At 36.2% G+C, this 26,930-nt stretch overlaps 4 protein-coding genes across 5 annotated transcripts; 2 read left to right on the forward strand and 2 right to left on the reverse strand.

The window, feature by feature from the left end:
* Positions 1 to 151: 151 nt before the first annotated feature.
* LOC141835605 (uncharacterized) lies at positions 152 to 12,922 on the reverse strand. Its single transcript, XM_074722992.1, has 9 exons — positions 12,627 to 12,922; positions 10,230 to 10,341; positions 9,552 to 9,684; positions 8,858 to 9,333; positions 5,040 to 5,279; positions 4,123 to 4,370; positions 1,654 to 1,762; positions 1,074 to 1,203; positions 152 to 861 (listed from the first exon to the last, which is right to left on the reverse strand). The coding sequence occupies exons 1-9, from the start codon at positions 12,734 to 12,736 to the stop codon at positions 383 to 385; spliced, it is 2,037 nt and encodes a 678-aa protein (XP_074579093.1). The 5' UTR covers positions 12,737 to 12,922; the 3' UTR covers positions 152 to 382.
* Positions 4,674 to 15,626, forward strand: LOC141836194 (dolichol-phosphate mannose synthase subunit 3-like). Of its 2 annotated transcripts, none has more exons than XM_074723629.1 (4): positions 4,674 to 4,756; positions 14,318 to 14,452; positions 14,536 to 14,643; positions 15,360 to 15,626. In XM_074723629.1, exons 2-4 carry the CDS (start codon positions 14,351 to 14,353, stop codon positions 15,417 to 15,419), a joined length of 270 nt encoding a protein of 89 aa, XP_074579730.1. In that variant the 5' UTR covers positions 4,674 to 4,756; positions 14,318 to 14,350; the 3' UTR covers positions 15,420 to 15,626. The 2 variants fall into 2 exon arrangements, with proteins under 2 accessions (XP_074579730.1, XP_074579729.1); XM_074723628.1 differs by lacking the exon at positions 4,674 to 4,756 and adding an exon at positions 13,214 to 13,323.
* Positions 15,627 to 18,738: 3,112 nt separating this feature from the next.
* On the forward strand, positions 18,739 to 19,899 carry LOC141836186 (endochitinase EP3-like). Its single transcript, XM_074723619.1, has 2 exons — positions 18,739 to 19,147; positions 19,395 to 19,899. The coding sequence occupies exons 1-2, from the start codon at positions 18,739 to 18,741 to the stop codon at positions 19,805 to 19,807; spliced, it is 822 nt and encodes a 273-aa protein (XP_074579720.1). The 3' UTR covers positions 19,808 to 19,899.
* A 3,168-nt stretch (positions 19,900 to 23,067) lies between these two features.
* LOC141836189 (mediator of RNA polymerase II transcription subunit 15a-like) lies at positions 23,068 to 26,853 on the reverse strand. The gene is made up of 3 exons (XM_074723621.1): positions 26,576 to 26,853; positions 24,176 to 24,287; positions 23,068 to 23,631 (listed from the first exon to the last, which is right to left on the reverse strand). Exons 1-3 carry the CDS (start codon positions 26,683 to 26,685, stop codon positions 23,302 to 23,304), a joined length of 552 nt encoding a protein of 183 aa, XP_074579722.1. The 5' UTR covers positions 26,686 to 26,853; the 3' UTR covers positions 23,068 to 23,301.
* Between the last annotated feature and the right edge of the window lie 77 nt (positions 26,854 to 26,930).

The raw sequence follows: 26,930 nt of genomic DNA on the forward strand, positions 1-26,930 counted from the left end.
AGTTACAAAGTTTTAAATATTTAAAATAATATTAAAACAGTAGGCACTTATCCAATATTATTTTTTAAAAATATATTTCTCAATAAGAATCACATAATTAATTTAAATCTGTTTGGCTTTTGACCAAAAACCAGTAAGCACTGAAACACTATTACAAGCAATAACCAGTAAGCAAGAAAGTAGGAGATATGTTCACATAAGCCATCTAGGAACACAAATCCTTGCAACAAAAGGAAGAACAACGACTTAAGCTAAACAGAAGCACCCGAAACAGAAGCCAGCCGAAAACGATCCACACGCTACTAAAACACTAGTCTATGACAAACCGCGAAATGAAACATAGATCTTCATCACAGGTCCAACATGAGCTATGATATGCAGTCTAATGGAGAGCCAACAACTCCAGCCACTGAAGCCTCCTATGATCAGGCATCTTGACAAACATGTCTCTCCATGCTGGATCGCAGAACCGATCGCACGCAGCTAGATAGGCTTTGATAGAAACGTCCGGTATGCTATTAAGAATGTCCATGCATGAGGTGATTGAATAGGCGTCTGCCTCCTTTTGAGCACTCTCCTGAGAATGTTTTTGAGCATCCTGCAGCTCTTGCTTTGCTGCAGTCCTCAAAGAGATTGTTTCTGCAAGTAGCTGCAAGGAGGATGACAAATGGGTGACCTTTCTATCTTTCTTCCTACTATTGGATCCTGATGCAAATTCAGAGGCATTGCGCTTTCTCGCAATCATGTCCCCAGTCAAACCAGAATTCCCGGATTCGCTTTGCAGACTATCATGTGATGTATCATCACTTGAATCACGCTCCTCGGAGAACTCATCGTGCTCGTCAGAATCAGAAGCCATCTCTTTAAGTATCGAAAAGAGAAAGTCAATTAGTTTAGAAGAGTACATATGAAACCTCAATGGAGTTGAATTCTCTAGCAAACAATGTAAAATCAAGAATTTTCTTCTGGTTTTTGGTTTTGATGTACCTCTGCAGTAATTTCCAACAAAAGCTATTCACATCTGTATTAAGAAACCCTAACTTAGATGAGAGTGAAATTTTCTTGTTACATACCTGGATCTACAGGATTCTGGTTACCATACAGATTGTTGGATGTAGATGGAATCATTTGTCCAGGTCCTCCGAAATGTTGAGACTTAACCTCCATCAGCATTTTTAGAGAAGTTTTTCTCAAATGATCAGACTGGAATATTGTAGTGTAAGAGGAATACGTCAGGGAATAAAAAAAAAAGGCAAGAAAAAGAAAGCATAAAGAACTGATTCTCCCTTTGAGCTCTTAAATTGCATAGTCAAAGATAATTAATTGTTCATTGTGAGCGCCATGGAGTTCTTCATGAAGAATAAATTTTGACCAAGGAGCATATTCAATAATTTGAGGGCAAAGAAGAAGGAAAAACATATTCTACTATTGTTACCATAACGGCGGACCCTACAGAAAGCGACGCTGTTATGTTTCATATACTGACACAGAAAAATTTTCATAAGACTATAAAAGTGTTTGTTTTTATCAGTCATGAAATAACATCAAAACAACAGTTTAAAATGCACATATATATAAGCAAGTAAAAGCATTGTTTCCTAGTAGAACCAGACCAAGACAGATAAAGTATATATACAAGATAAGAGGATCTACCTGATTGGCAGCTTCAGCATATATCTTCTCAAACTTAAAAGCAATTTTCTGAAGTCCATTTAGGCCTTCAGGCACAGTGGTTGACAGATGTCTCTTGAAACCATCCATTCTAAAATATAAATTATTCAAGTATTACACTACAAAAATTATGAGCACAAAGATTTGAGATCAAATAGAATTGTAGATAATTGAAAATTGAGTGACAATGATCATCTGAGCAGTGCATAAGAGCAATAATATAGTTCAAAACTGCACAGACAATGAACAAAACATGTTTATAAATTGAAAGTTAAAAATAAAATGATTGGAGAAGGAACAAAAATTTAAAAAAAAAAACACTAGTGCATAGTAGCTTTAATTTATTGAAAGACAAGAGCAGCTCGATTTTTACTTAAAATATAATTGTACTAAAATTAAGGAAGACAGATGCATCACTTAGAAAAAGGACATACAAAATATAAATGCATTAGTTTGAGCAGGAAAAAGGGTAAAAAGAGGCATATAATATATGTAAATATGAGAACGAGAAGCATGAAGGATGCATCTACAAGGTCAAACCAACAAGATGAAAGCGCATTCCTCTTATTACAATGTCAACATCTGAGCTCAAGTAGAATGGATAAAGTTACAAGAATAGTCAAATGAAGTTAATATAGTGAATATCTTTTTTTCTAATTGAATTATTTTAGAATATGATAGCACAATTTCAGAAATCATTAATCACAACTCCCATGTTTGATGTATATATATAGACTGATCAAATTCAGCAATACAATTTATAGAGAGTCTACACCAGAGGTATAGTAGAACGATCTATTGCACATGTTAGTTTATCTAGTGTTTATAGGATCTCAGGCAGGTAGGTGCAACTGATCCTTAGACTTGAAATTAATATTCTTCTCACAAAAGAATCTATATACTTTAACATGTTTACTCTCTTGAATGGTACATATACACTTATGGTTGTGTATGTTGCTAGTCTTATGTTGATGGAGTAATCAACAAAAGAATTATCACTTATGGTAATCAGAGAATATATCACACAACAAATTCAATCGGTGATTACTTGGATCAAATTTATTCATGTCTGAAATAGGTTGAGAAGTGCTTGGGGCATATTGTGATGTGAGTTGATAAAAGGACTGCATAGCACAGAAACTGTGCCACAAAGTGTACCTGGGCCGATGAAGAAGATCTTCATGCAAGATCATAGTGTTTGGGAGTCTATAAAATCACACACAAGGCTCAAGATCTGACATATGACACATGCAACCTTGAGGGAGGTCTAAGGATCATAATTAAGCGTTAATTGTTTCAATTAATTAATTAGATAATTAAGATTTTAATTATGTTTATTAATGGAGATTTAATTGGGACAAATTAAATATTAATTTGTCCAAATTATATTAGAGAGTACCACTGTGAAAATTAAAGATTAATTTGTGCGATTGGACAGATAGATCAAATGGGAAATTAATTAAACGGTTAATTGAAATTTGAATTTGAATTTAATTAGAGAAATATATGGGTACAATCTTAATTTTCTATGAGCTTTAAGATCCAATGGATGAGATTTGATCTCGATAACAAATGTTGGATTCAATCTTAATGGATTAATTCTAGATGAATATTCTAAGGAATATTGCTCTCCATATCTTCTAGAGAAGAAATATCCCACTGAATGATACAAGATGCAATGGGTTGTGGATGGGACCTTATGGACTTACTCTCTAGCTAGTTCATGATCTTATGCTAAAGAAAAGCAAAAAATTGGCTTTCCCTTGCCCCGTTGCTCCCAAACAGATCTAATGTTTTTCCTTCTTATGTGATCTAATAAGTAATAAGATACCAGACATGTGAGCAGTTTTTCAAAACCATCATCCTATTGAAATTCCATTTTGCCTTCCTTTAACTTTATTTTTTTTGAATATTTTCAGTAAATCCATTGTCAAAGAAAGTACCACTGCAAAAGAAAGGCATGTTTATGCAGAGAATAAACGGATCATGTCATCAATCTAAAACTCTCCTAGAATCATAACTAAAGTCATCACTCTCCCTTTAGAAAGAAACCCTCGAGACTAGTTTATCTGATAAGCATCTTGATAGCGAGCAAAGCTTGAAGATAGTTTATAGCGAAGCAGGAGACTAGTATAATTTTTTTAGAACCAGGCGTTATTCTCTCCGAACAAAATGTCAAATTGATTCTTATAAGTAGAAGAACAATAAGAAAAATACAGATAGGAAAAAAATAGTTGATGCAGCAACGATAATAGTTGTCGACAAAAGTTCTGAAATTGACGGAAAACCCTATGCACACACTCTAATCCGACCCCGAATAAAATTTCCATGTCAAATATCAAATAATTCAACGATCAAATCAAAGCAATTAAATTATCCATGCCGATGATCCAATCACCAAAAGGGGCGAAATTTAGTGGGGACGGGGTGGAATTTGGATATCCCACTCACATATTATTGGCGATTCTCCGCCGCGCGTCGGGCTGGAGCAGGATCATCCAATCACCGGAGCTCCCATCTGGCACGGCTGATGGCTTCCCCTGATCACTGTTGCCCTCCATCCAACCGAACCGAACAGTTAACCACTCTGCGCTAACTTTGAGAACGAAAAAAGGCGCAACACCTTGAAATAGTCTCACAGAGAGTAGATCATAGCAGAATCGAATGTGAGATAGAGAAAGAAATGGACAGGAAGTAGATCACAGAGAAAGAGACGACTTGCAGAAGAGAGAAAAGTTGACGAAGTTGCGACGACTCAAGCAGCTGTAAGAAGTATCCATAATGGGCCGAGGCCGAGAGCGGCCCACTATGCACTATATGGGCCGTATCTTATCCGAACCATAGGCCGATTCATACCGGAAGCGGTCTGAAACCGACCCAGAGTATATACATTGGGCCTAGGCCCATGGAGGCCCACTATGCACGATACGGCCGACTCATACCGGAAGCGGTCCGAACCCGACCCAGTAGTGTAGTCAAAACCTAGCAAACCTCCGCTCAACTCCCCGGACAGGAGATCACCGACGGCGATCGATCGCCTCCTCTTCACGATCTTCGCCTAGCGCCTATTCATCCGGATTACAAGGTTCTCTTCTTCTCTCCCTTCATTGTTGCTGAATCTGTCTCCTTTGTGCTGCTTATTCCGATCCCTCGTCTCCCCTACAGAGCTAGATGTGGGAAAGTTGAATTACTGGTGATGCTTCCTATTCCTCTTGGGATGTGACATAGCAATCTACTATAAATGACCGAATTATTCCTGTTTGTATGAAGTGGCTATTCAATAGGAAAGATGAAAAGGTTGAGACAGATGCGAGAGTTAAGATGAGATAGAGGAGAGGATGCCGGAGTCGTCGTCGTTGGGGCAGAACCGGAACGACGCGGTCTTGGGGTGTTTGCAAGAATGCCAAGGCCAAGAAGAAGAAGGAGGAGGAGGAGAGGGAAAAAAACGCTCCGGCGAGGAATCCCTGAGCTTGAAGAAGAGCGAACCCAAGACATGCTTCTTCTTCCCCATCTCTCTCGCTGTGCCTGAGTCTGAGGTGGGAGCTCAAGCTCTCATCCCATTTATGGAGGTTGATGAGGAGGCCTCTGTTCGAGGTGATGAACAGTAGCTTTCAAAGCCCAAGCCCAAACATGCACATGCCTTGATAGTTTATTTGGTTGAGCCAAATGATCCTAACACTTAAGTTACTCGTTAAATTAAACAAACAAGTTTTACGCCTTACAGTGAACGATAAAGGCAATTCGCCTATCGAACGGACCCGAGTCAGGTACGGTTTTGCATACATTTGGCACCACCAACAAGTGAAAACCACACCAAACTACACTACACTGATTTTGTCTAGCTAGGAAATGAAGTGTAAGTGTGTTGTGTGTGTGTGTGTGTTCAAGTGGTGCCTTTTCAGCCATTTCCGCCTGCATTAATGAGAGGAAGAGTGAGACACGGGAGTGAATTTACTACTTCACCTGTTTTGGCTGGTCTCCCAATTAACTCACTGCTGCTATATCTGTCCAAACTTGAAGGCATTATCAGGCATTTGGCCTGCCCATGAGACCACAGGAATTTCAAGGCATATGTCACATCCTATTCCTCTCACATGATGTGTCAACAGATCATATCTACCATCTCAACGATTTCACATGGTCGAAAAGTTATAGTTGACCACTATAAGGGAGGATATTATCTCGATTTCATTGAAATTCGACCTTTGTTCACTTCAATAAATCTGTCTCGCAGTAATTAACTCAACTATGTCCCAAAACAATTTTATTTTCTTTAAATAAATAAATATATATATATATAAAGCTTAAATTAAAAATATCAGTTAGCATGATTATGCATGCTCCTGTTGTTGCTGATGAATGCTAAGTATTCCTGGTCATTTTTGTCTGTTTCTTATCTTGCAGCCATCTACTAGGTTGGTGATGTATATGATGAAGTGGCCTGTGCTCAAAGGGGACAAAGATGATAAAGCTTCAGATTTTATTCTCTGAAGCTCCAAATTTTGTGTGTTTTATTGTGATTGGAATCGCTCATGTGCAATAGGAATCGCTCATGTGCAATAGTGAAGTTAGAAATTTTATAGTCCCCGAGTTGATAAAAAAAAATTTCTTAAGTTACCTTCCCCCCTCTCTCTTTCTCATATGCTGTTTCTCTCTCTAAATGATAGCTCTTCCTCAATGTCGTCGGCCTCCGAGCTAAAGCCGGGTAGGATAGTACATGGCTCCGCCCATGTTCATGTGTAGAAAGGATAAGGCATGAATGTTATCCTTTTCATGCAATGGCGGAGTCAGAATGGTTGGTCTATCCGGATTGATCTCTGGTTGTGGGCCACGATCATCAACGTCGTCACCCTGGATTGTCTTCCTCTTTCTCTCATATTTTTCCTTTTTCTCATCATAGATCCAAGTTGCAGCTCTTTGTCAATGTCATCGAGCCCCCGGGCTAAAGCTCGAATAACCTGGAGCTCCCAGTGAGCATTGTGTGATGGTCTATCTTAGTGTTTCAGTGCTCTTGCATTTTTATAAAATAGAAGTAGAAAATGGGGTGACAATGCTTTTAACCTATCCATCCAAAGCAATTCATGAAGGGAAGCCTTATTTTCGTGTGATTTTGTAGTTATAAATTTGCATCGTAAAAATAATTTATAATGCAGGGTAAGACTGTATACAATAGAGTTAATATAGTTCGATTCTTCTACAAAATTTCATACTAATGAAAGTTTCATATATTGAATTGTCCTTTTAACCAAAACTAATGAAAGTTTGCATTGGATTGTCCTTTTATCCAAAGCAATTCATCATGATACTCCATTATTCATTCAATCAAATAAAAGGACCATGGAACATAGAGTGGTCACCTACATAGAACATAGAATATAGAGTGATCCTCTCTTTGGAATATTCTTCCTACTCGAACTTAACTTGAAGATCTAAAGATGTGCTAGAATTGAGTGAATATAGGAAACAACATACGAAAATATAAAGAGTCGAAACAAGTTTGAGGGAGTCATATTCTCCGATCGACTTCGTAGATGTTCACCAATGCATCAAAAATTAGATCGAGTCGATCGAAGAATACTCATTAGAATCTGCTGTTTCGGATCACATTTGGGTAAGTCCAAATTGAGTACATCCGTCTAAACCACATGGTGAGGAATCTTCATGTCCTACAGTAAAATGACATAAACACACAAATCTAAAATAAGAGACATTCGGAGAAAAAATAAAAAAAAATAAAATAAAAATGTATTTAACGGTGTTGTAAATAAATCGAACGTTCATGAACAATCTTATATTCTGTTTGGTAAGAGTTTATTTATTTTCGTACAATACACATAAAATCAATTAAATGAACAAGCTTAAACATCTTGTTAAATTAAATAAAGAAACTTAAACACATATATGTTTAGTTTGTTAAAATTCGTAAACATCGTTCGTGAGCAATGTTTAAGCAACCAATGTTCGTGAATAATATTCGTAAGCTATGTTCATCAATAAAACTTTTATCAACATGCTAAATAAATAAAAAAAATTAAAACAAACAAATAAATTTACATGTATTATCATTCAATAATCAATCAAACAAGTTTAAAATGTAAAAATTTCAAACAATCAAAAAAGTTTAAATTGAGAGCTCGATAACATTTAAATGAATTAAATTTGAATCAAACTCATAAAAGTCAAACTTGTATGATTATTTTAATTATTTAATTCATTTTAAATTTGATTTAACTTTCTTATTAATCAAACATGCTTGAATACTATAAAATTTGACTCGTTTACCTCTCAGTGTCAAAGTATTTTAAATGAAATACTTTTTTTTGAAATACAACTTTTAAATGAAAAAAGTATTTAGTGATGTGAAACTATTTATTATTTTTGAATTAAAATATAATTTTTGAGCATTTTATATGCATAATTCACAATAATTACCAAAAATATAGTTTTAAAAAATTATATATATATATATTTATTAGCCAATTTTTTATTATAAAGCTACATTAATTTTTTTAAAAATAATCATTATTATATATATAAGAAAAATGCTAAAACATCTCATTATATTGCCAAATCAGCATAATTTCTTCTTTCTTTTAGAAAATTTTATACCCATTTTTTGTTTTACATTTATTATTTTCCACCAATCCCTAATTTGAAACTTGCCACAATTTATCCTCAAAATTTTACCATATCATTCTTTACTATAATAACTAAAATCGTATAATTAATTCCTTGACCCAAATCCTAAACTAACACTTATCCATTATTTGAGAAAACTATTTATAAAATAAACATACTATTTAGTTACAAAGTTTTAAATATTTAAAATAATATTAAAACAGTAGGCACTTATCCAATATTATTTTTTTAAAATATATTTCTCAATAAGAATCACATAATTAATTTAAATCTGTTTGGCTTTTGACCAAAAATCAGTAAGCACTGAAACACTATTACAAGCAATAACCAGTAAGCAAGAAAGTAGGAGATATGTTCACATAAGCCATCTAGGAACACAAATCCTTGCAACAAAAGGAAGAAGAACGACTTAAGCTAAACAGAAGCACCCGAAACAGAAGCCAGCCGAAACGATCCACAGGCTAGTAAAACACTAGTCTATGACAAACCGCGAAATGAAACATAGTTCTTCATCACAGGTCCAACATGAGCTATGATATGCAGTCTAAGGGAGATCCAACAACTCCAGCCACTGAAGTCTCCTATGATCAGGCATCTTGACAAACATGTTTCTCCATGCTGGATCGCGGAACCGATCGCACGCAGCTATGTAGGCTTTGATAGAAACGTCCGGTATGCCATTAAGAATGTCCATGCATGAGGTGATCGAATAGGCGTCTGCCTCCTTTTGAGCACTCTCCTGAGAATGTTTTTGAGCATCCTGCAGCTCTCGCTTTGCTGCAGTCCTCAAAGAAATTGTTTCTGCAAGTAGCTGCAAGGAGGATGACAAATGGGTGACCTTTCTATCTTTCTTCCTACTATTGGATCCTGATGCAAATTCAGAGGCATTGCGCTTTCTCGCAATCATGTCCCCAGTCAAACCAGAATTCCCGGATTCGCTTTGCAGACTATCATGTGATGTATCATCACTTGAATCACGCTCCTCGGAGAACTCATCGTGCTCGTCAGAATCAGAAGCCATCTCTTTAAGTATCGAAAAGAGAAAGTCAATTAGTTTAGAAGAGTACATATGAAACCTCAATGGAGTTGAATTCAAGATGTCTAGCAAACAATGTAAAATCAAGAATTTTCTTCTGGTTTTTGGTTTTGATGTACCTCTGCAGTAATTTCCAACAAAAGCTATTCACATCTGTATTAAGAAACCCTAACTTAGATGAGAGTGAAATTTTCTTGTTACATACCTGGATCTACAGGATTCTGGTTACCATACAGATTGTTGGATGTAGATGGAATCATTTGTCCAGGTCCTCCGAAATGTTGAGACTTACTCTCCATTGACATCATTTTTAGAGAAATTTTTCTCAAATAATCAGACTGGAATATTGTAGTGTTAGAGGAATACGTCAGGGAATAAAAAAAATAGGCAAGAAAAAGAAAGCATAAAGAACTGATTCTCCCTTTGAGCTCTTAAATTGCATAGTCAAAGATAATTAATTGTTCATTGAATAGGAGTCTATGTCATCACCCAAAAAAAGCTCTAGGTAATGGGTCTGCAGTAAATTAACATGAGTGCAGTTTGATCATCCAGCCTACAGCTTGTGAGCGCCATGGAGTTCTTCATGAAGGATAAATTTCTACCAAGGAGCATATTCAATAATTTGAGGGCAAAGAAGAAGGAAAAACATATTCTACTATTGTTACCATAACGGCGGACCCTACAGAAAGCTATGCTGTTATGTTTCATATACTGACACAGAAAAATTTTCATAAGACTATAAAAGTGTTTGTTTTTATCAGTCATGAAATAACATCAAAACAACAGTTTAAAATGCACGTATATATAAGCAAGTAAAAGCATTGTTTCCTAGTAGAACCAGACCAAGACAGATAAAGTATATATACAAGATAAGAGGATCTACCTGATTGGCAGCTTCAGCATATATCTTCTCCTCAAACCGAATAGCAATTTTCTGAAGTTCATTTAGGCCTTCAGGCACAGAGATTGGCAGATGCCTCTTCAAAGTATCCATTCTAAAATATAAATTATTCAAGTATTACAGTACAAAAATTATGAGCACAAAGATTTGAGATCAAATACAATTGTAGATAATTGAAAATTGAGTGACAATGATCATCTGAGCAGTACATAAGAGCAATAATATAGTCCAAAACTGCACAGACAATGAACAAAACATGTTTATAAATTGAAAGTTAAAATAAAATGAGTGGAGAAGGAACAAAAATTAAAAAAAAAAACACTACTGCAGAGTAGGTTTAATTTATTGAAAGACAAGAGCAGTTAGATTTTTACTTAAAATATAATTGTACTCAAAATTAAGGAAGACAGTTGCATCACTTACAACATATAAATATAAATGCATTAGTTTGAGCAGGAAAAAGAGTAAAAAAGGCATATAATATATGTAAATATGAGAGCGAGAAGCATGAAGGATGCATCTACAAGGTCAAAGCAACAGGATGAAAGTGCATTCCTCTTATAACAAAACAATGTCAACATCTGAGCTCAAGTAGAATGGATAAAGTTACAAGAATAGTCAAATGAAGTTAATATAGTGTATATCTTTTTTTCTGATTGAATTATTTTAGAATATGATTGCACAATTTCAGAAATCATCAATCCCAACTCCCATGTTTGATGTATATATATACTGATCAAATTCAGCAATAGAATTTATAGAGAGTCTACACCAGAGGTATAGTAGAACGATCTATTGCACATGACTCGCAATGAGAACTCATTTGTAGTTTATCTAGTGTTTATAGGATCTCAGGCAGGTAGGTGCAACTGATCCTTAGACTTGAAATTAATATTCTTCTCACAAAAGAATCTATATACTTTAACATGTTTACTCTCTTGAAAGGTACATATACACTTATGGTTGTGTATGTTGCTAGTCTTATGTTGATGGAGTAATCAACAAAAGAATTATCACTTACAGAGAATATATCGCACAACAAATTTAATCGGTGATTACTTGGATCAAATTTATTTATGTCTGAAATAGGTTGAGAAGTGCTTGGGGCATATTGTGACGTGAGTTGATAAAAGGACTGCATAGCACAGAAACTGTGATACAAAGTGTACCTGGGCCGATGAAGAAGATCTTCATGCAAGATCATAGTGTTTGGGAGTCTATAAAATCACACACAAGGCTCAAGATCTGGCATATGACACGTGCAACCTTGAGGGAGGTCTAAGGATAATTAAGCGTTAATTGTTTCAATTAATGAATTAGATAATTAAAATTTTAATTATGTTTATTAATGGAGATTTAATCGGGACAAATTAAATATTAATTTGTCCAAATTATATTAGAGAGTACCACTGTGAAAATTAAAGATTAATTTGTGCAATTGGACAGATAGATCAAATGGGAAATTAATTAAACGGTTAATTGAATATATGGGTACAATATTAATTTTCTATGAGCTTTAAGATCCAATGGATGAGATTTGATCTCGATAACAAATGTTGGATTCAATCTTAATGGATTAATTCTAGATGATTATTCTAAGGAATGCTCTCCATATCTTCTAGAGAAGAAATATTCCACTGAATGATACAAGATGCAATGGGTTGTGGATGGGACCTTATGGACTTACGTCTCTAGTTCATGATCTTATGCTAAAGAAAAGCAAAAAATTCGCTTTCCCTTGCCCCGTTGCTCCCAAACATCTAATGTTTTTCCTTCTTCGGTGATCTAATAAGTAATAAGATACCAGACATATGAGCAGCTTTTCAAAACCATCATCCTATTGAAATTCCATTTTGCCTTCCTTTAACTTTATTTTTTGAATATTTTCAGTAAATCCATTGTCAAAGAAAGTATCACTGCAAAGCAAAGCCTGTTTATGCAGAGAATAAACGGATCATGTCATCAATCTAAAACCCTCCTAGAATCATATAACTAAAGTCATCACTCTCCCTTTAGAAAGAAACCCTCGAGACTAGTTTATCTGATCAGCATCTTGATAAAGTTTATAGGGAAGCAGGAGACTAGTATAATTTTTTTAGAACCAGGCGTTATTCTCACCGAACAAAATGACAAATTGATTCTTATAAGTAGAAGAACAACAAGAAAAATACAGATAGAAAAAAAAATAGTTGATGCAGCAACGATAATAGTTGTCGACAAAAGTTCTGAAATTGACGGTTTTCTATGCACACACTCTAATCCGACCCCGAATAAAATTTCCATGTCAAATATCAAATAATTCAACGATCAAATCAAAGCAATTATCCATGCCGACGATCCAATCACCAAAAGGGGCGAAATTTAGGGCATCCCACTCACATCTTATTGGTGATTCTCCGCCGCGCATCCGGCTGGAGCAGGGTCCTCCAATCACCGGAGCTCCCATCTGGCACGGCTGATGGCTTCCCCTGATCACTGTTGCCCTCCATCCAACCGAACCGAACAGTTAACCACTCCGCGCTAACTTTGAGAATGAAAAAAGGCGCAACACCTTGAAATAGTCTCACAGAGAGTAGATCATAGCAGAATCGAATGTGAGATAGAGAAAGAAATGGACAGGAAGTAGATCAGAGAGAGAGAGAGAGAGAGACGCAACGATGAGGAAGAAGGAAGAGGGAAAAAGTGACGAAGTTGTAAGAGTCTAGAGACGAGAGTATACAAAATGGGCCGAGGCCGAGGGCGGCCCACTATGCACGATATGGGCCGTATCTTGTCCGAACCATAGACCGACTCGTACCGGAAGCGGTCTGAAACCGACCCAGAGTATACAAAATGGGCCAAGGCCCATGTCGGCCCACTACGCACGATATGGCCCGTATCGTATCCGAACCATAGACCGACTCATACCGGAACCGGTCCGAACCCGACCCAGTAGTGTAGTCAAAAAAAAACCTAGCCAGCTACGTACCGAATTTCTCTCTCTAACCTCCGCTCAACTCCCCGGCCAGGAGATCGCCGACGGTGATCGCCTCCTCTTCGCGATCTTCGCCTAGCGCCTATTCATCCGGATTTTAAGGTTCTCTTCTTCTCTCCTTTCCTTGTTGCTGAATCTTTTTCCTTTGTGCTGCTTATTCCGATCCCTTGTCTCCCCTACAGAGCTAGATGTGGGAAAGTTGAATTACTGGTGATGCTTTCTATTCCTCTTGGGATGTGACATAGTAATCTACTATAGATGACCGAATTATTTCTGTTTGTATGAAGTGGATATTCAATAGGAAAGATGAAAAGGTTGAGACAGATGCGAGAGTTAACATGAGATAGAGGAGAGGATGAATTGGTAGGAGAGAAGATGAGGCTACAAGTGTTAGATTTGATGGTTATGTTGATTTAAACAGAAATGGAAACCACGATAAACCTAGTTTCAAATTGTTGGTTGAATCGCAATTGGCCTGATTTTTTAACAGCACTATATCAGATAACTGTTACACTCTTCGACGGTATGCTGGAACTTCTTTTGGCCATACATTTGGTTGGCGCTGTAACGCCAGAGTCGCACCACAAAGAAGCTTCTGCAGAGGTTTATTTTCTGCCTAAAGCAAGTACAAGATTTTCTTTGCAATGCAGTAGCATAGCAATTGGGGTTAGCAGCTAGTTCCAATTTAACTATGGCGTTTAATCTATTGCTGCAACGATTTTGTTTTACGAGTATAATGATGATTGTCGGTACTGTATCTGGCTTGTTTGGCCATACATGCAAATTGTTCTGTAACTGACTTCGTCACTATATATTAATACTAGTAGGTAAGTCACCTGCCTCGACTTCTATTTTTTCCAAAAAAAAGAAAAGAAAATAAAATGGCGACCAAATACCTTTGTCTAACTATTAATAATACGGAGTGGAATACTTAGTTTACTTATGTTCCATTACACTATTGAATAGCACATTCATATCAAATTCTATAATACTAGGAAACAAATGTGTCAAAGTGTGTATACTATCAAGATAATTAAATAAAGGGGATACAAATTGACATGACTAAAATGTTTGCATTACTTTTCTTTCCTTATAGATCAGAATTCCAAGTAATTGTTTTGAGCTGAATATGAAGCACATTCTAAAGATCTTGGCTTTACTGGTTGTTGTTGCTGCCGCTTGGATCACCTTACTTGAAACATCAGTAGTTCCTCATCACTACACTTGGCTGGTCAGTTTTTTGTTATATGTTCCTCCTTTTTAATATGGTCTAGTTTTTTACTCAGTATTAACAATTTTTTTTCTCCTTTCCAGCTTCCAGTTTATCTAGTTGTCTCGTTAGGCTGTTATGGCCTTCTTATGGTAGGAGTTGGTTTGATGCTGTTTCCAACATGTCCCCAGGAAGCTGTACTTTTGCAGAAGGTTGTTTAAGACCATATCTTCTGTTTCTTATTAATTTCCACCCAATCTTCATGTTTTTTTATTAATTTCCACCCAATCTTCTGTTCCCAACATGTGCTTTGCAGGAAGATGTACTTTTGCTGAAGGTTTCTTTTCTGATATTTTACCAACTTAAACCACCAATTTACCTTAACTGTATTTTTAGATGCTAATCCTCCACAAACTATTCTTGAAGAACTGAATGGTCATTGTTAAAGTGTTTGAGAACGAAATTGCTATGCTCTGATCTGCAAGAGGCCTCTTGGTCTTTGGCGTTGTCTAAAATTTAGGTGAATGCAATTATAGGTTTGATTCTTGCTCAGTTCCTTTTTTCTGATCTTTTACCATTAGATGCTAAACCTGCACAGTTGATCTAGAGAAACTCAGAGGCAAATGTTTAAATGTTTAAGGATGAAATTGTAACATTGTGATCTGCACAAGGCTTCTTGGTCTGTGACATTGATTTCTCTTCATCCACTAGTTCGACTAATCCATTGAAGAATCAATGTCTTTATAGCATCATCATATTTAGTGCTTGTAATTCAGTAGAAAACAAGTTGCATTGTTTCTTTGCAAACACAATTCTCTGTTTACTTGTAGGTGCTTGTAGTTTATGTTTAATATTGGGACTTTTGTTCGCATCACTTGTAGCATTGTATTTGGATGCCAGAAACTGAATGTTTATTCTTTCAATCCAGGATATTGTAGAAGCCAAGGAGTTTTTGGGACGAAGAGGGGTGGATGTGGGTTCTGATTGAAGTGGCTTTCATCATTCATCAGTTCATGTTGCTTCCTCATTCATCTCGGTACGGTCTCCAGCTCCATAGATTTTCCCGTTCTTTGTCATTCTATGTAGCTATTCATGCAGGATGAAATCTACATTTTTCAAGATAATGTTTAACTCATTTTGTGTCCATACTCGTTTTCTCTATCATGTGAAGAAAAATAAAATCCTTTTTTTCCTATGAATTTTATTATTTGAATGAGATATTGAATTCTGATGGCAGAAAATTGCAGCTCAAGTAAATGAACTTTTGGAAGTGAATTAAGTTATTATCTTAACCAAATAATATATTTTGGTTTCCCAAATCAAAGGATTGCTCACTGAATTCAAAGCTCTCAAGAATGGTAGATATTGAGGCTGTCTCTGTCTTCTTTGTCTTCCATATATTTGAAACTGCATGTGATGTTTCCAAAGGAAGTCTGACTAATGCGATTAGGGAAAATTCCAGCATCCATTAATTTTCCTCCACTTGATAATTTTTTTGAATCATAATTCAACTACAATCTGGAAAGGTTGTTATGAGTCATGACACTTGGAAAGTCAGATGAATAGTTGTTCATACCTGTTTTAAGAGTTCATCTTATTAAATTATTTAGTAGGGATTTATTAGAACAATTTACAATCAGTCTCAGATTGAGAAAATTCCCAACATACACCAATCCATACCTTTTCTTTTCTTTCTTCAAGATCATCTCTCATGATTCATCAAAACTTCCTTGAATCCCAAAATGACTAGCTTTTGTCTAGTGTAGAATATCTAATAATCATCCCATCAAGTAGTTTTTCCTAAAACTTCTGAGGAACATATATGAACAATGGCTTACTTATCGTTAAGTAGTTGTTGATTTATTAATAACTCTCGATTGATTGATGAGTTTTAGTAGAAAGTTTTGACCTTTGGCATTGAAGAGGAATTCCCAAGAACTCTTAGAAAATATACAAATGAACAGGATTTGAGAATGAATCGAGAGGGGTAAATGGAGAAGTTTAATTGTTCATTCGAAGGAGCTAGATGGTTAATGAGCTCAGTCGCGGAGAGGAGGATAACATGGACTTGAACAAGAAAGTCCAAGAATGATTTAGCTGAGCTTGAAGGAGGTTGTAGAGGGTGAGAGGTGAAGAAATTATTGTAACATTGATGGGAATTAAGAAAGCTAAAGAGTGGCTCAAATGATTTAACTACAATGCACTGTAATGACAATTAGATATGTCATTGATGGTGAATAGTAGATCAGAAAAATTGGATTGTCTGGATAGATCATTGTGAGTGTTTTTCGATTTACTTGGTGGTTGATGAAAAATTTCTGTGAAACTAAATCGATCATTCCAGAATTAATCAGCGTAATTGGATGGCCATTTGACCAATCCCAATATGGAATAGCGGGAAGAAATTCCATGCTTTCTTCTTCATTTATGGTTTGATTTTTTCCAAAAGGATGGCCACCAACATGGCATATTGCTAGTAGTTGTTGACTAATGGTGGATTCTCGATGGTCTGATCAATTTGAACATTTGATTAATTTCAGAAGAAAAGTAAAACACTTCACGGAGGGGAAGACGTATATGAACAGAAGAATTTGTGTGTTTTTCTCTCAAATTGAGGGAATTTAATTTGTTTTCTTTTTCTTTTTCTATTATTTTATTATTGTGTGTCGTAGTCAACTGGTTGCGATTATTATATTTCACATCCGGATCGTTTGTCGTACTTTGACTTGTAGATTGATTGCATGCAATGCTGCTGCTGCTTCGTTCTCATCCGTTATCTCGTAATCGCGGGAGTTTGGACTGTGGTTTTGGTTTTGGCTTCTAATGCTTAAAAACATTTTCTCGTTTTTTTGTCTGTATGTGAAAGTAATATGCTTTTAACTTCATCACTTTTATCATAATAAGTAAAAAAAATCATATTTTTTTAATAAAAAGAAACTAATTCTAAGTATTCACTCTTGTTGTTCGATTAATTTGGTGGCATTCAGTTTTTGTAATTTAATTAATTTGGAAGGTGATCGGTATAATTCTATAAAAATTTCTCATCGATGATTAGGATAAATTCTAAAGTACAAATGAGTCATGTGGGGTGATCCAACACCACAAGCAAATCGATCATCATAGTTGTGAAGTGCACTGTTTGAGAATTAACCCCTCGTTATTTCATCTTTTACTTTACCATTGACCCGGACAATATATAGAGAGAGAGAGTTATGATCCCTTGTGTATCTTATAATGCATGATTCATTCGTGACGGAAGATTAGGAATGCTTAGAAGTATTTCGGATGTTCGGAACAATAATAATATCATTTTTTAAATTTTTTTATTTTATTTTTAATTTTTAATTTTTGATTTACAGTTAAATCATTTAAAATTTCCTCTTGGGTTGAGTTTTAATATTAAGTAAAAAAATTTCAAAATAAAAAAATTTAACTGCTCATGAAATATGTTGGATTGTTATTCCATTTTTTTATCCGACGCATTCTTGTGAGTAATTAAATTTTTTTCATTTAGATTTTTTTCGCTTAATATTATGATTCAATCTCTAAATCCTAAAAGGAAAATCAATCTTAAATGATTTAACTGTAAGTCAAAAAATAAATAAATAATAACTTAAAAAATATATTGTATATGTTCCAGACACTGGAAACACTTTTGAGTGTTTGAAATCTTCAACGAAATGCATAGAATAAGACCTGGAAATATATATATATATATATATATATATATATATATATTGTATAAAATATGTTTAAGTATATTATTATAAATTATTTATGAATAAATAGAAAATTAATATTTAAAATTATTTAAGTAATGAAGATTAACTCGGAATAATCAAATAAAAGAATAATCGAATAAAAGTGATATGGATAGATAAATACTATTTTGAGTTTGTATAAAGATTATTAAAGGGTGAAAAATAGATTGAGAAAATATTTGCATTTGTATAAGTATTAATTAAAGGGTGAGAAATAGATTGAGAAATCATAATTAGTGTGTCAAATTTTAAAAGGATTAAGGATATAGATTGAATTAACATACCATAAATTTATTTTTTTTTCTCCCAAAATTAATACTGTTTTTTTTATAAAAAAACACACTTTAAGATCTTTGTAACTCTTCCATGCTTTGACTTTTATACATTCAAATTCTAAAAAACCCGCGCGCCTATCTAGAACCCTTTCAAGTCAAAACATTTTAATAGTCAACGCGCCGACACAGCTCGCAATCCACCTCCTCTCTGCTCTATAAATTCCACTCATTTCCATCGCCTCTTCTTCCACCTCTCACCGGAACAGAATCCATGTCTCCTCCCAGATCTAGATCTAACTCCATGGCACTTCTGCTGGCCCTCCTTCTCGCCGGCATCGCAGCCGCGGCCGCCCAGAACTGCGGCTGCTCCGCCGACCTCTGCTGCAGCCAGTACGGCTACTGCGGCACCGGCGACCCCTACTGCGGCGTCGGGTGTCGGGAGGGCCCCTGTTACTCCTCGCCAACCAACGACGTCTCGGTGGGCGACGTGGCGACGCAGAGCTTCTTCGATGGCATCATCGGCCAGTCCGACAGCGGGTGCGTCGGCAGGGGATTTTACACGCGCGACGCTTTCCTGGCCGCAGCCGGCTACTACCCCAACTTCGGCCGCACCGGCTCCGCCGACGACTCGCGCCGCGAGATCGCCGCCTTCTTCGCCCAAGTCACGCACGAGACCGGACGTGAGTAGCTTTCTTCTTGTTGGATCCATAAGGATATGCATCTCCACAATGATATGATATTATCCACTTTGGATCTAAGCACTTATGATTTTATTCTTGGGCTCAATACAAAAGGTCTCATACCAATTGAGATATCTTTCATCTTTTTAAATCCATGATCTTTTTCATGTGTTTTAGATGTGAAATTATGTTTACACCCTTACAATCCAACACTGTTCGAAAATAAAAAACCCTAAATTCTTTGCAGATTTCTGCTACATCGAGGAGATCAACGGCGCAGCGAATGACTACTGCGACGAGAGCAACACCGAGTGGCCGTGCGTCGCCGGTAGAAACTACTACGGCCGAGGCCCCATCCAACTGTCTTGGAACTTCAACTACGGCCCCGCCGGGCGTGACATCGGCTTCGACGGCCTGGGTGCGCCGGAGACGGTGGCCAACGACGTCGTCATCTCCTTCAGGACCGCCCTGTGGTACTGGATGAACAACTGCCACTCCCTCATCATCAACGGCCAAGGATTCGGCGCCACCATCCGCGCCATCAATGGCGCGCTCGAGTGCGACGGCAACAACCCAGCCACGGTCAACGCTCGGGTGGGCTACTACACGGACTACTGCAGTCAGTTGGGCGTTGACCCCGGCAGTAATCTCACTTGTTGAGTGCGTTCTGTTCTTCATAATAAAATAGGAATCATAATAATGTATTTTTCTGTTTCAAAATGAATAAAATGTTCTTCCACAGTGGAGAAAAAAATAAACACAAGTATCGAGTATCATATTCAATTCAATAAAACTCATTTTGTATTCATCGATATATGAAAAAAAAATTATTTTATTTCCTGGAACATAACTGAGTTGATTACGACGGAATAGAATTATAGAAGAGGACAAGGATTAAAATGTTGATAAAGTCGAGATAATATCTTCCTCTTTCGTGTTTTTGCAAAAGATATATGAAAAATAAAACAAATTTAACGAATTAATTAGGCTCAAATAAAATAAATCAAACTTTTTTTATTGATGACTTATGTTCCGGTTGAAATCAACTTCTGAATGTGTCACCGATCAGGTCTCCTCATCAGGGTGGAGCGGGATCAAGAGGAATGAGCACGAATAAGTCTCCAGAACTTGAGAACAAAGTAACAGTGAGATGGAAGGTCAGGGGTTGTCCTGGCGCAACCACTTTGATACTTAAGTCAGCGATGGAGAAGACGGAGACGAAAGCGTAGAGGAAGGAGAAGAACAGAGTTCGTGTGTGTGTGCGCATGAATGCGTACCTCCGGTAGAAGGTAATGGTCGATATATATATATATATATATAAGGGAAAGGAGCGTACCGTCATGTCGTAATTAAGGAATATCCCATCATAGATAATGATTTATCAGAGATAATAAGGATATCACTCCCATCGAGGATATGTGAGGGTCTTGTTATTTCGCACGTGGGTATCAGAACGGCGGGCAACGCTAATAAATGAAGGATATGAGATTATCAGAAGAAATGATGGGAACATAGTAAGGTAGGACACCGTGAGGATTGACGATTCGGATTCTGAACCAATCAACCCCGAATGAAGATAGTGTTGCCGAGTCGGCTATAAGCCTTCAAGTTTACAAGAGGAGTCGACAGAGAGGAGATTCGGATAGGGAGTCGGCTTAGGTGAGTATCTGATTCGAATTGGGATTTGGCTTGGGTGAGTATCCGATTCGAATGGGGATTCAGCTCGAGTGAGTACCTGATTCAAATGAGGATTCGGCTCGAGGGAATCGGCTCGGACGAGTAGTCGTCTCGGACAAGGAGTTGGTTCAGGTCTTTGCCCTCGAGTGAAAGGGTCGCGAGCCCCAAATGGAGAACCGAGTCGGGTGGACTCACTCAGAGAGCGGCTTCAAAGAAGTCCTTAAACGCAGTCGGAAGTTGAGCGCGAAACAGAACCATCCACTCGGGTTGGACTCGGATCAGATCGTTAGCGTCTCATATATTACCCCCATAACAGCTTAAGTTCGGTTAATCAATTAAATTGATATTTTAAATCTGTGACCAAACTAATCAAGTTAATTATATTTTTAAAAAATAAAATTAAAATTTCAAATTAACCAATATTTTACTCAACCCTCTTAATAACATTAATAAATTTTGTTTATTCACATTCACAAATAATTTATAAATAAATATATTATAACTTTATTTTAAAAACTAATTATAAATTTATTTATTCAAATATATGAAAAGTATAGTAATTTATAAACATTTATAATTTTAAACTATTCATAATATATTAAAGATAAAAATAAATACTATAAATTTCAAGAACTTTGCTAGTTGAACTCGTTTACACGAGGCCCTTCAGAGTATCCTCAATAGATTCATGGTCAACAGAGCATTGCAAAATAACACACTTGCAAAATGCATAATGCAAATTCTAAAGATAAACTATCACGCCAGCAACAATTATACTACACCAAAGTAAATTAGAGCCTTACAGAATAGAATCGCTCGACTGATCAAAATTTTCAAGTAACACAGTTGAGTTAACACTTCGAAAAAGAAACCGAAGAGAACTTGATGAATTAGAGCCTCCTTCCTCTTCTTCCACCCTTTCTCCGAGTGCTGTCTGTGGGTATGGGAGTTACATCCTCTGTGGTACCAAGAAAAAAGAATTAAGAGACTATATGTCATGCCACAAAAACAAAATCCCAAGAATGATGTAAAGTGAATAAATAGATTTTACTAAATTGAATTTGAAGATGCCAACATGAAGTGAATCAGGTGATGAATGTAGCTAAGGAGTTATGCACAAGGCAAGGGAAAAAAGTTTAAATATTAATAGGAAAAGAACTTGCCAATACGCCCAATTTTCATGCCAGCTCGTGCAAGTGCCCTTAAAGCTGATTGAGCACCAGGACCAGGTGTTTTTGTTTTGTTCCCGCCCGTGGCTCTTAGCTTAATATGCAAAGCAGTAATACCAAGTTCCTACGAAGAAATGCAGCGGAAAACAGTTACAAGAATTAGTTTAAACAATGGATGGATATCAAAGAAAAAATTAGTGAGTCGAAGGGCAGACTTTGCATCGCTGTGCGACATCTTGTGCTGCAAGCATAGCTGCGTATGGAGATGATTCATCCCTGTCGGCCTTGACTTTCATTCCACCTATAACAGCGAAACAAATTTAAGTCCGAACTCGTTGTAAGTCTGTGTGAATGAAAACAAAAGTAAGAAAAGAGACCAAATAAAGGACACATTTACATCTCATGTGGATAAAATGAAGCTTCCAAGAGTGCATGAGATGATAAGTTCTTCATTCAAGTACACACCGCAATTATTCAATATTCAGAAAAATGTTGCATTAGTAATCCTTAAAACTAATTGCTTCTACTCTATTCTAGAAAAGAAAAAGGAGAGGAAATCTCAGGACTTTCCCAAATTCAGATAATTTGAAGAATCGTGATCCAGTTACCTTCATGAAAAAAGTATACTAAAAATTTACCAAAGGGAGTAGACTTAGCTTTTAAGTACTCAATCTCCATAGAAAAGCCAAAACAGATGTACATAAATATTCTTGGGCAGTAGATTTCATGAAATGAATCACTTAAGAAAATGAACATCAAATTCCAAGCACCATCAGATTGATAATTTTGAAGATAAATCAACAAAACTTTTTCAAATAAATTTAGGTTTTAGTTAAAATAGCATAAAATAAAGAATGAATATGAATGTACCCCTTGTCTATAAACTAGGCACACTTCATAAGAGAGTTGGCAAGAGGCATCCACTGAGCAAAAAACAGATGAACAACAATAATATTAAAACAGTAGGCACTTATCCAATATTATTTTTTAAAAATATATTTCTCAATAAGAATCACATAATTAATTTAAATCTGTTTGGCTTTTGACCAAAAACCAGTAAGCACTGAAACACTATTACAAGCAATAACCAGTAAGCAAGAAAGTAAGAGATATGTTCACATAAGCCATCTAGGAACACAAATCCTTGCAACAAAAGGAAGAACAACGACTTAAGCTAAACAGAAGCACCCGAAACAGAAGCCAGCCGAAACGATCGATCCACACGCTACTAAAACACTAGTCTATGACAAACCGCGAAATGAAACATAGATCTTCATCACAGGTCCAACATGAGCTATGATATGCAGTCTAAGGGAGATCCAACAACTCCAGCCACTGAAGTCTCCTATGATCAGGCATCTTGACAAACATGTCTCTCCATGCTGGATCGCAGAACCGATCGCACGCAGCTAGATAGGCTTTGATAGAAACGTCCGGTATGCTATTAAGAATGTCCATGCATGAGGCGATTGAATAGGCGTCTGCCTCCTTTTGAGCACTCTCCTGAGAATGTACAGGATTCTGGTTACCATACAGATTGTTGGATGTAGATGGAATCATTTGTCCAGGTCCTCCGAAATGTTGAGACTTACTCTCCATTGACATCATTTTTAGAGAAATTTTTCTCAAATAATCAGACTGGAATATTGTAGTGTTAGAGGAATACGTCAGGGAATAAAAAAAATAGGCAAAGAAAAAGAAAGCATAAAGAACTGATTTTCCCTTTGAGCTCTTAAATTGCATAGTCAAAGATAATTAATTGTTCATTGAATAGGAGTCTATGTCATCACCCAAAAAGCTCTAGGTAATGGGTCTGCAGTAAATTAACATGAGTGCAGTTTGATCATCCAGCCTACAGCTTGTGAGCGCCATGGAGTTCTTCATGAAGGATAAATTTCTACCAAGGAGCATATTCAATAATTTGAGGGCAAGAAGAAGGAAAACACATATTCTACTATTGTTACCATAACGGCGGACCCTACAGAAAGCTATGCTGTTATGTTTCATATACTGACACAGAAAAATTTTCATAAGACTATAAAAGTGTTTGTTTTTATCAGTCATGAAATAACATCAAAACAACAGTTTAAAATGCACATATATATAAGCAAGTAAAAGCATTGTTTCCTAGTAGAACCAGACCAAGACAGATAAAGTATATATACAAGATAAGAGGATCTACCTGATTGGCAGCTTCAGCATATATCTTCTCCTCAAACCGAATAGCAATTTTCTGAAGTTCATTTAGGCCTTCAGGCACAGAGATTGGCAGATGCCTCTTCAAAGTATCCATTCTAAAATATAAATTATTCAAGTATTACAGTACAAAAATTATGAGCACAAAGATTTGAGATCAAATACAATTGTAGATAATTGAAAATTGAGTGACAATGATCATCTGAGCAGTACATAAGAGCAATAATATAGTCCAAAACTGCACAGACAATGAACAAAACATGTTTATAAATTGAAAGTTAAAATAAAATGAGTGGAGAAGGAACAAAAATTAAAAAAAAAAAAACACTACTGCAGAGTAGGTTTAATTTATTGAAAGACAAGAGCAGTTAGATTTTTACTTAAAATATAATTGTACTCAAAATTAAGGAAGACAGTTGCATCACTTACAACATATAAATATAAATGCATTAGTTTGAGCAGGAAAAAGAGTAAAAAAGGCACATAATATATGTAAATATGAGAGCGAGAAGCATGAAGGATGCATCTACAAGGTCAAAGCAACAGGATGAAAGTGCATTCCTCTTATAACAAAACAATGTCAACATCTGAGCTCAAGTAGAATGGATAAAGTTACAAGAATAGTCAAATGAAGTTAATATAGTGTATATCTTTTTTTCTGATTGAATTATTTTAGAATATGATTGCACAATTTCAGAAATCATCAATCCCAACTCCCATGTTTGATGTATATATATACTGATCAAATTCAGCAATAGAATTTATAGAGAGTCTACACCAGAGGTATAGTAGAACGATCTATTGCACATGACTCGCAATGAGAACTCATTTGTAGTTTATCTAGTGTTTATAGGATCTCAGGCAGGTAGGTGCAACTGATCCTTAGACTTGAAATTAATATTCTTCTCACAAAAGAATCTATATACTTTAACATGTTTACTCTCTTGAAAGGTACATATACACTTATGGTTGTGTATGTTGCTAGTCTTATGTTGATGGAGTAATCAACAAAAGAATTATCACTTACAGAGAATATATCGCACAACAAATTCAATCGGTGATTACTTGGATCAAATTTATTTATGTCTGAAATAGGTTGAGAAGTGCTTGGGGCATATTGTGACGTGAGTTGATAAAAGGACTGCATAGCACAGAAACTGTGATACAAAGTGTACCTGGGCCGATGAAGAAGATCTTCATGCAAGATCATAGTGTTTGGGAGTCTATAAAATCACACACAAGGCTCAAGATCTGGCATATGACACGTGCAACCTTGAGGGAGGTCTAAGGATAATTAAGCGTTAATTGTTTCAATTAATGAATTAGATAATTAAAATTTTAATTATGTTTATTAATGGAGATTTAATCGGGACAAATTAAATATTAATTTGTCCAAATTATATTAGAGAGTACCACTGTGAAAATTAAAGATTAATTTGTGCAATTGGACAGATAGATCAAATGGGAAATTAATTAAACGGTTAATTGAATATATGGGTACAATCTTAATTTTCTATGAGCTTTAAGATCCAATGGATGAGATTTGATCTCGATAACAAATGTTGGATTCAATCTTAATGGATTAATTCTAGATGATTATTCTAAGGAATGCTCTCCATATCTTCTAGAGAAGAAATATTCCACTGAATGATACAAGATGCAATGGGTTGTGGATGGGACCTTATGGACTTACGTCTCTAGTTCATGATCTTATGCTAAAGAAAAGCAAAAAATTGGCTTTCCCTTGCCCCGTTGCTCCCAAACATCTAATGTTTTTCCTTCTTCGGTGATCTAATAAGTAATAAGATACCAGACATATGAGCAGCTTTTCAAAACCATCATCCTATTGAAATTCCATTTTGCCTTCCTTTAACTTTATTTTTTGAATATTTTCAGTAAATCCATTGTCAAAGAAAGTATCACTGCAAAGCAAAGCCTGTTTATGCAGAGAATAAACGGATCATGTCATCAATCTAAAACCCTCCTAGAATCATAACTAAAGTCATCACTCTCCCTTTAGAAAGAAACCCTCGAGACTAGTTTATCTGATCAGCATCTTGATAAAGTTTATAGGGAAGCAGGAGACTAGTATAATTTTTTTAGAACCAGGCGTTATTCTCACCGAACAAAATGACAAATTGATTCTTATAAGTAGAAGAACAACAAGAAAAATACAGATAGAAAAAAAAAATAGTTGATGCAGCAACGATAATAGTTGTCGACAAAAGTTCTGAAATTGACGGAAAACCCTATGCACACACTCTAATCCGACCCCGAATAAAATTTCCATGTCAAATATCAAATAATTCAACGATCAAATCAAAGCAATTATCCATGCCGACGATCCAATCACCAAAAGGGGCGAAATTTAGGGCATCCCACTCACATCTTATTGGTGATTCTCCGCCGCGCATCCGGCTGGAGCAGGGTCCTCCAATCACCGGAGCTCCCATCTGGCACGGCTGATGGCTTCCCCTGATCACTGTTGCCCTCCATCCAACCGAACCGAACAGTTAACCACTCCGCGCTAACTTTGAGAACGAAAAAAGGCGCAACACCTTGAAATAGTCTCACAGAGAGTAGATCATAGCAGAATCGAATGTGAGATAGAGAAAGAAATGGACAGGAAGTAGATCAGAGAGAGAGAGACGCAACGATGAGGAAGAAGGAAGAGAGATAAAGTGACGAAGTCGCGAAGAAATAAGTACGAGAGTATACAAAATGGGCCGAGGGCGAGGGAG

The sequence above is a fragment of the Curcuma longa genome, chromosome 10, assembly GCF_044706935.1.
Source record: "Curcuma longa cultivar G26 ecotype Majalengka, Jawa Barat chromosome 10, ITB_CL_G26_1.1, whole genome shotgun sequence".
NCBI classification, from domain to species: Eukaryota; Viridiplantae; Streptophyta; class Magnoliopsida; order Zingiberales; family Zingiberaceae; genus Curcuma; species Curcuma longa.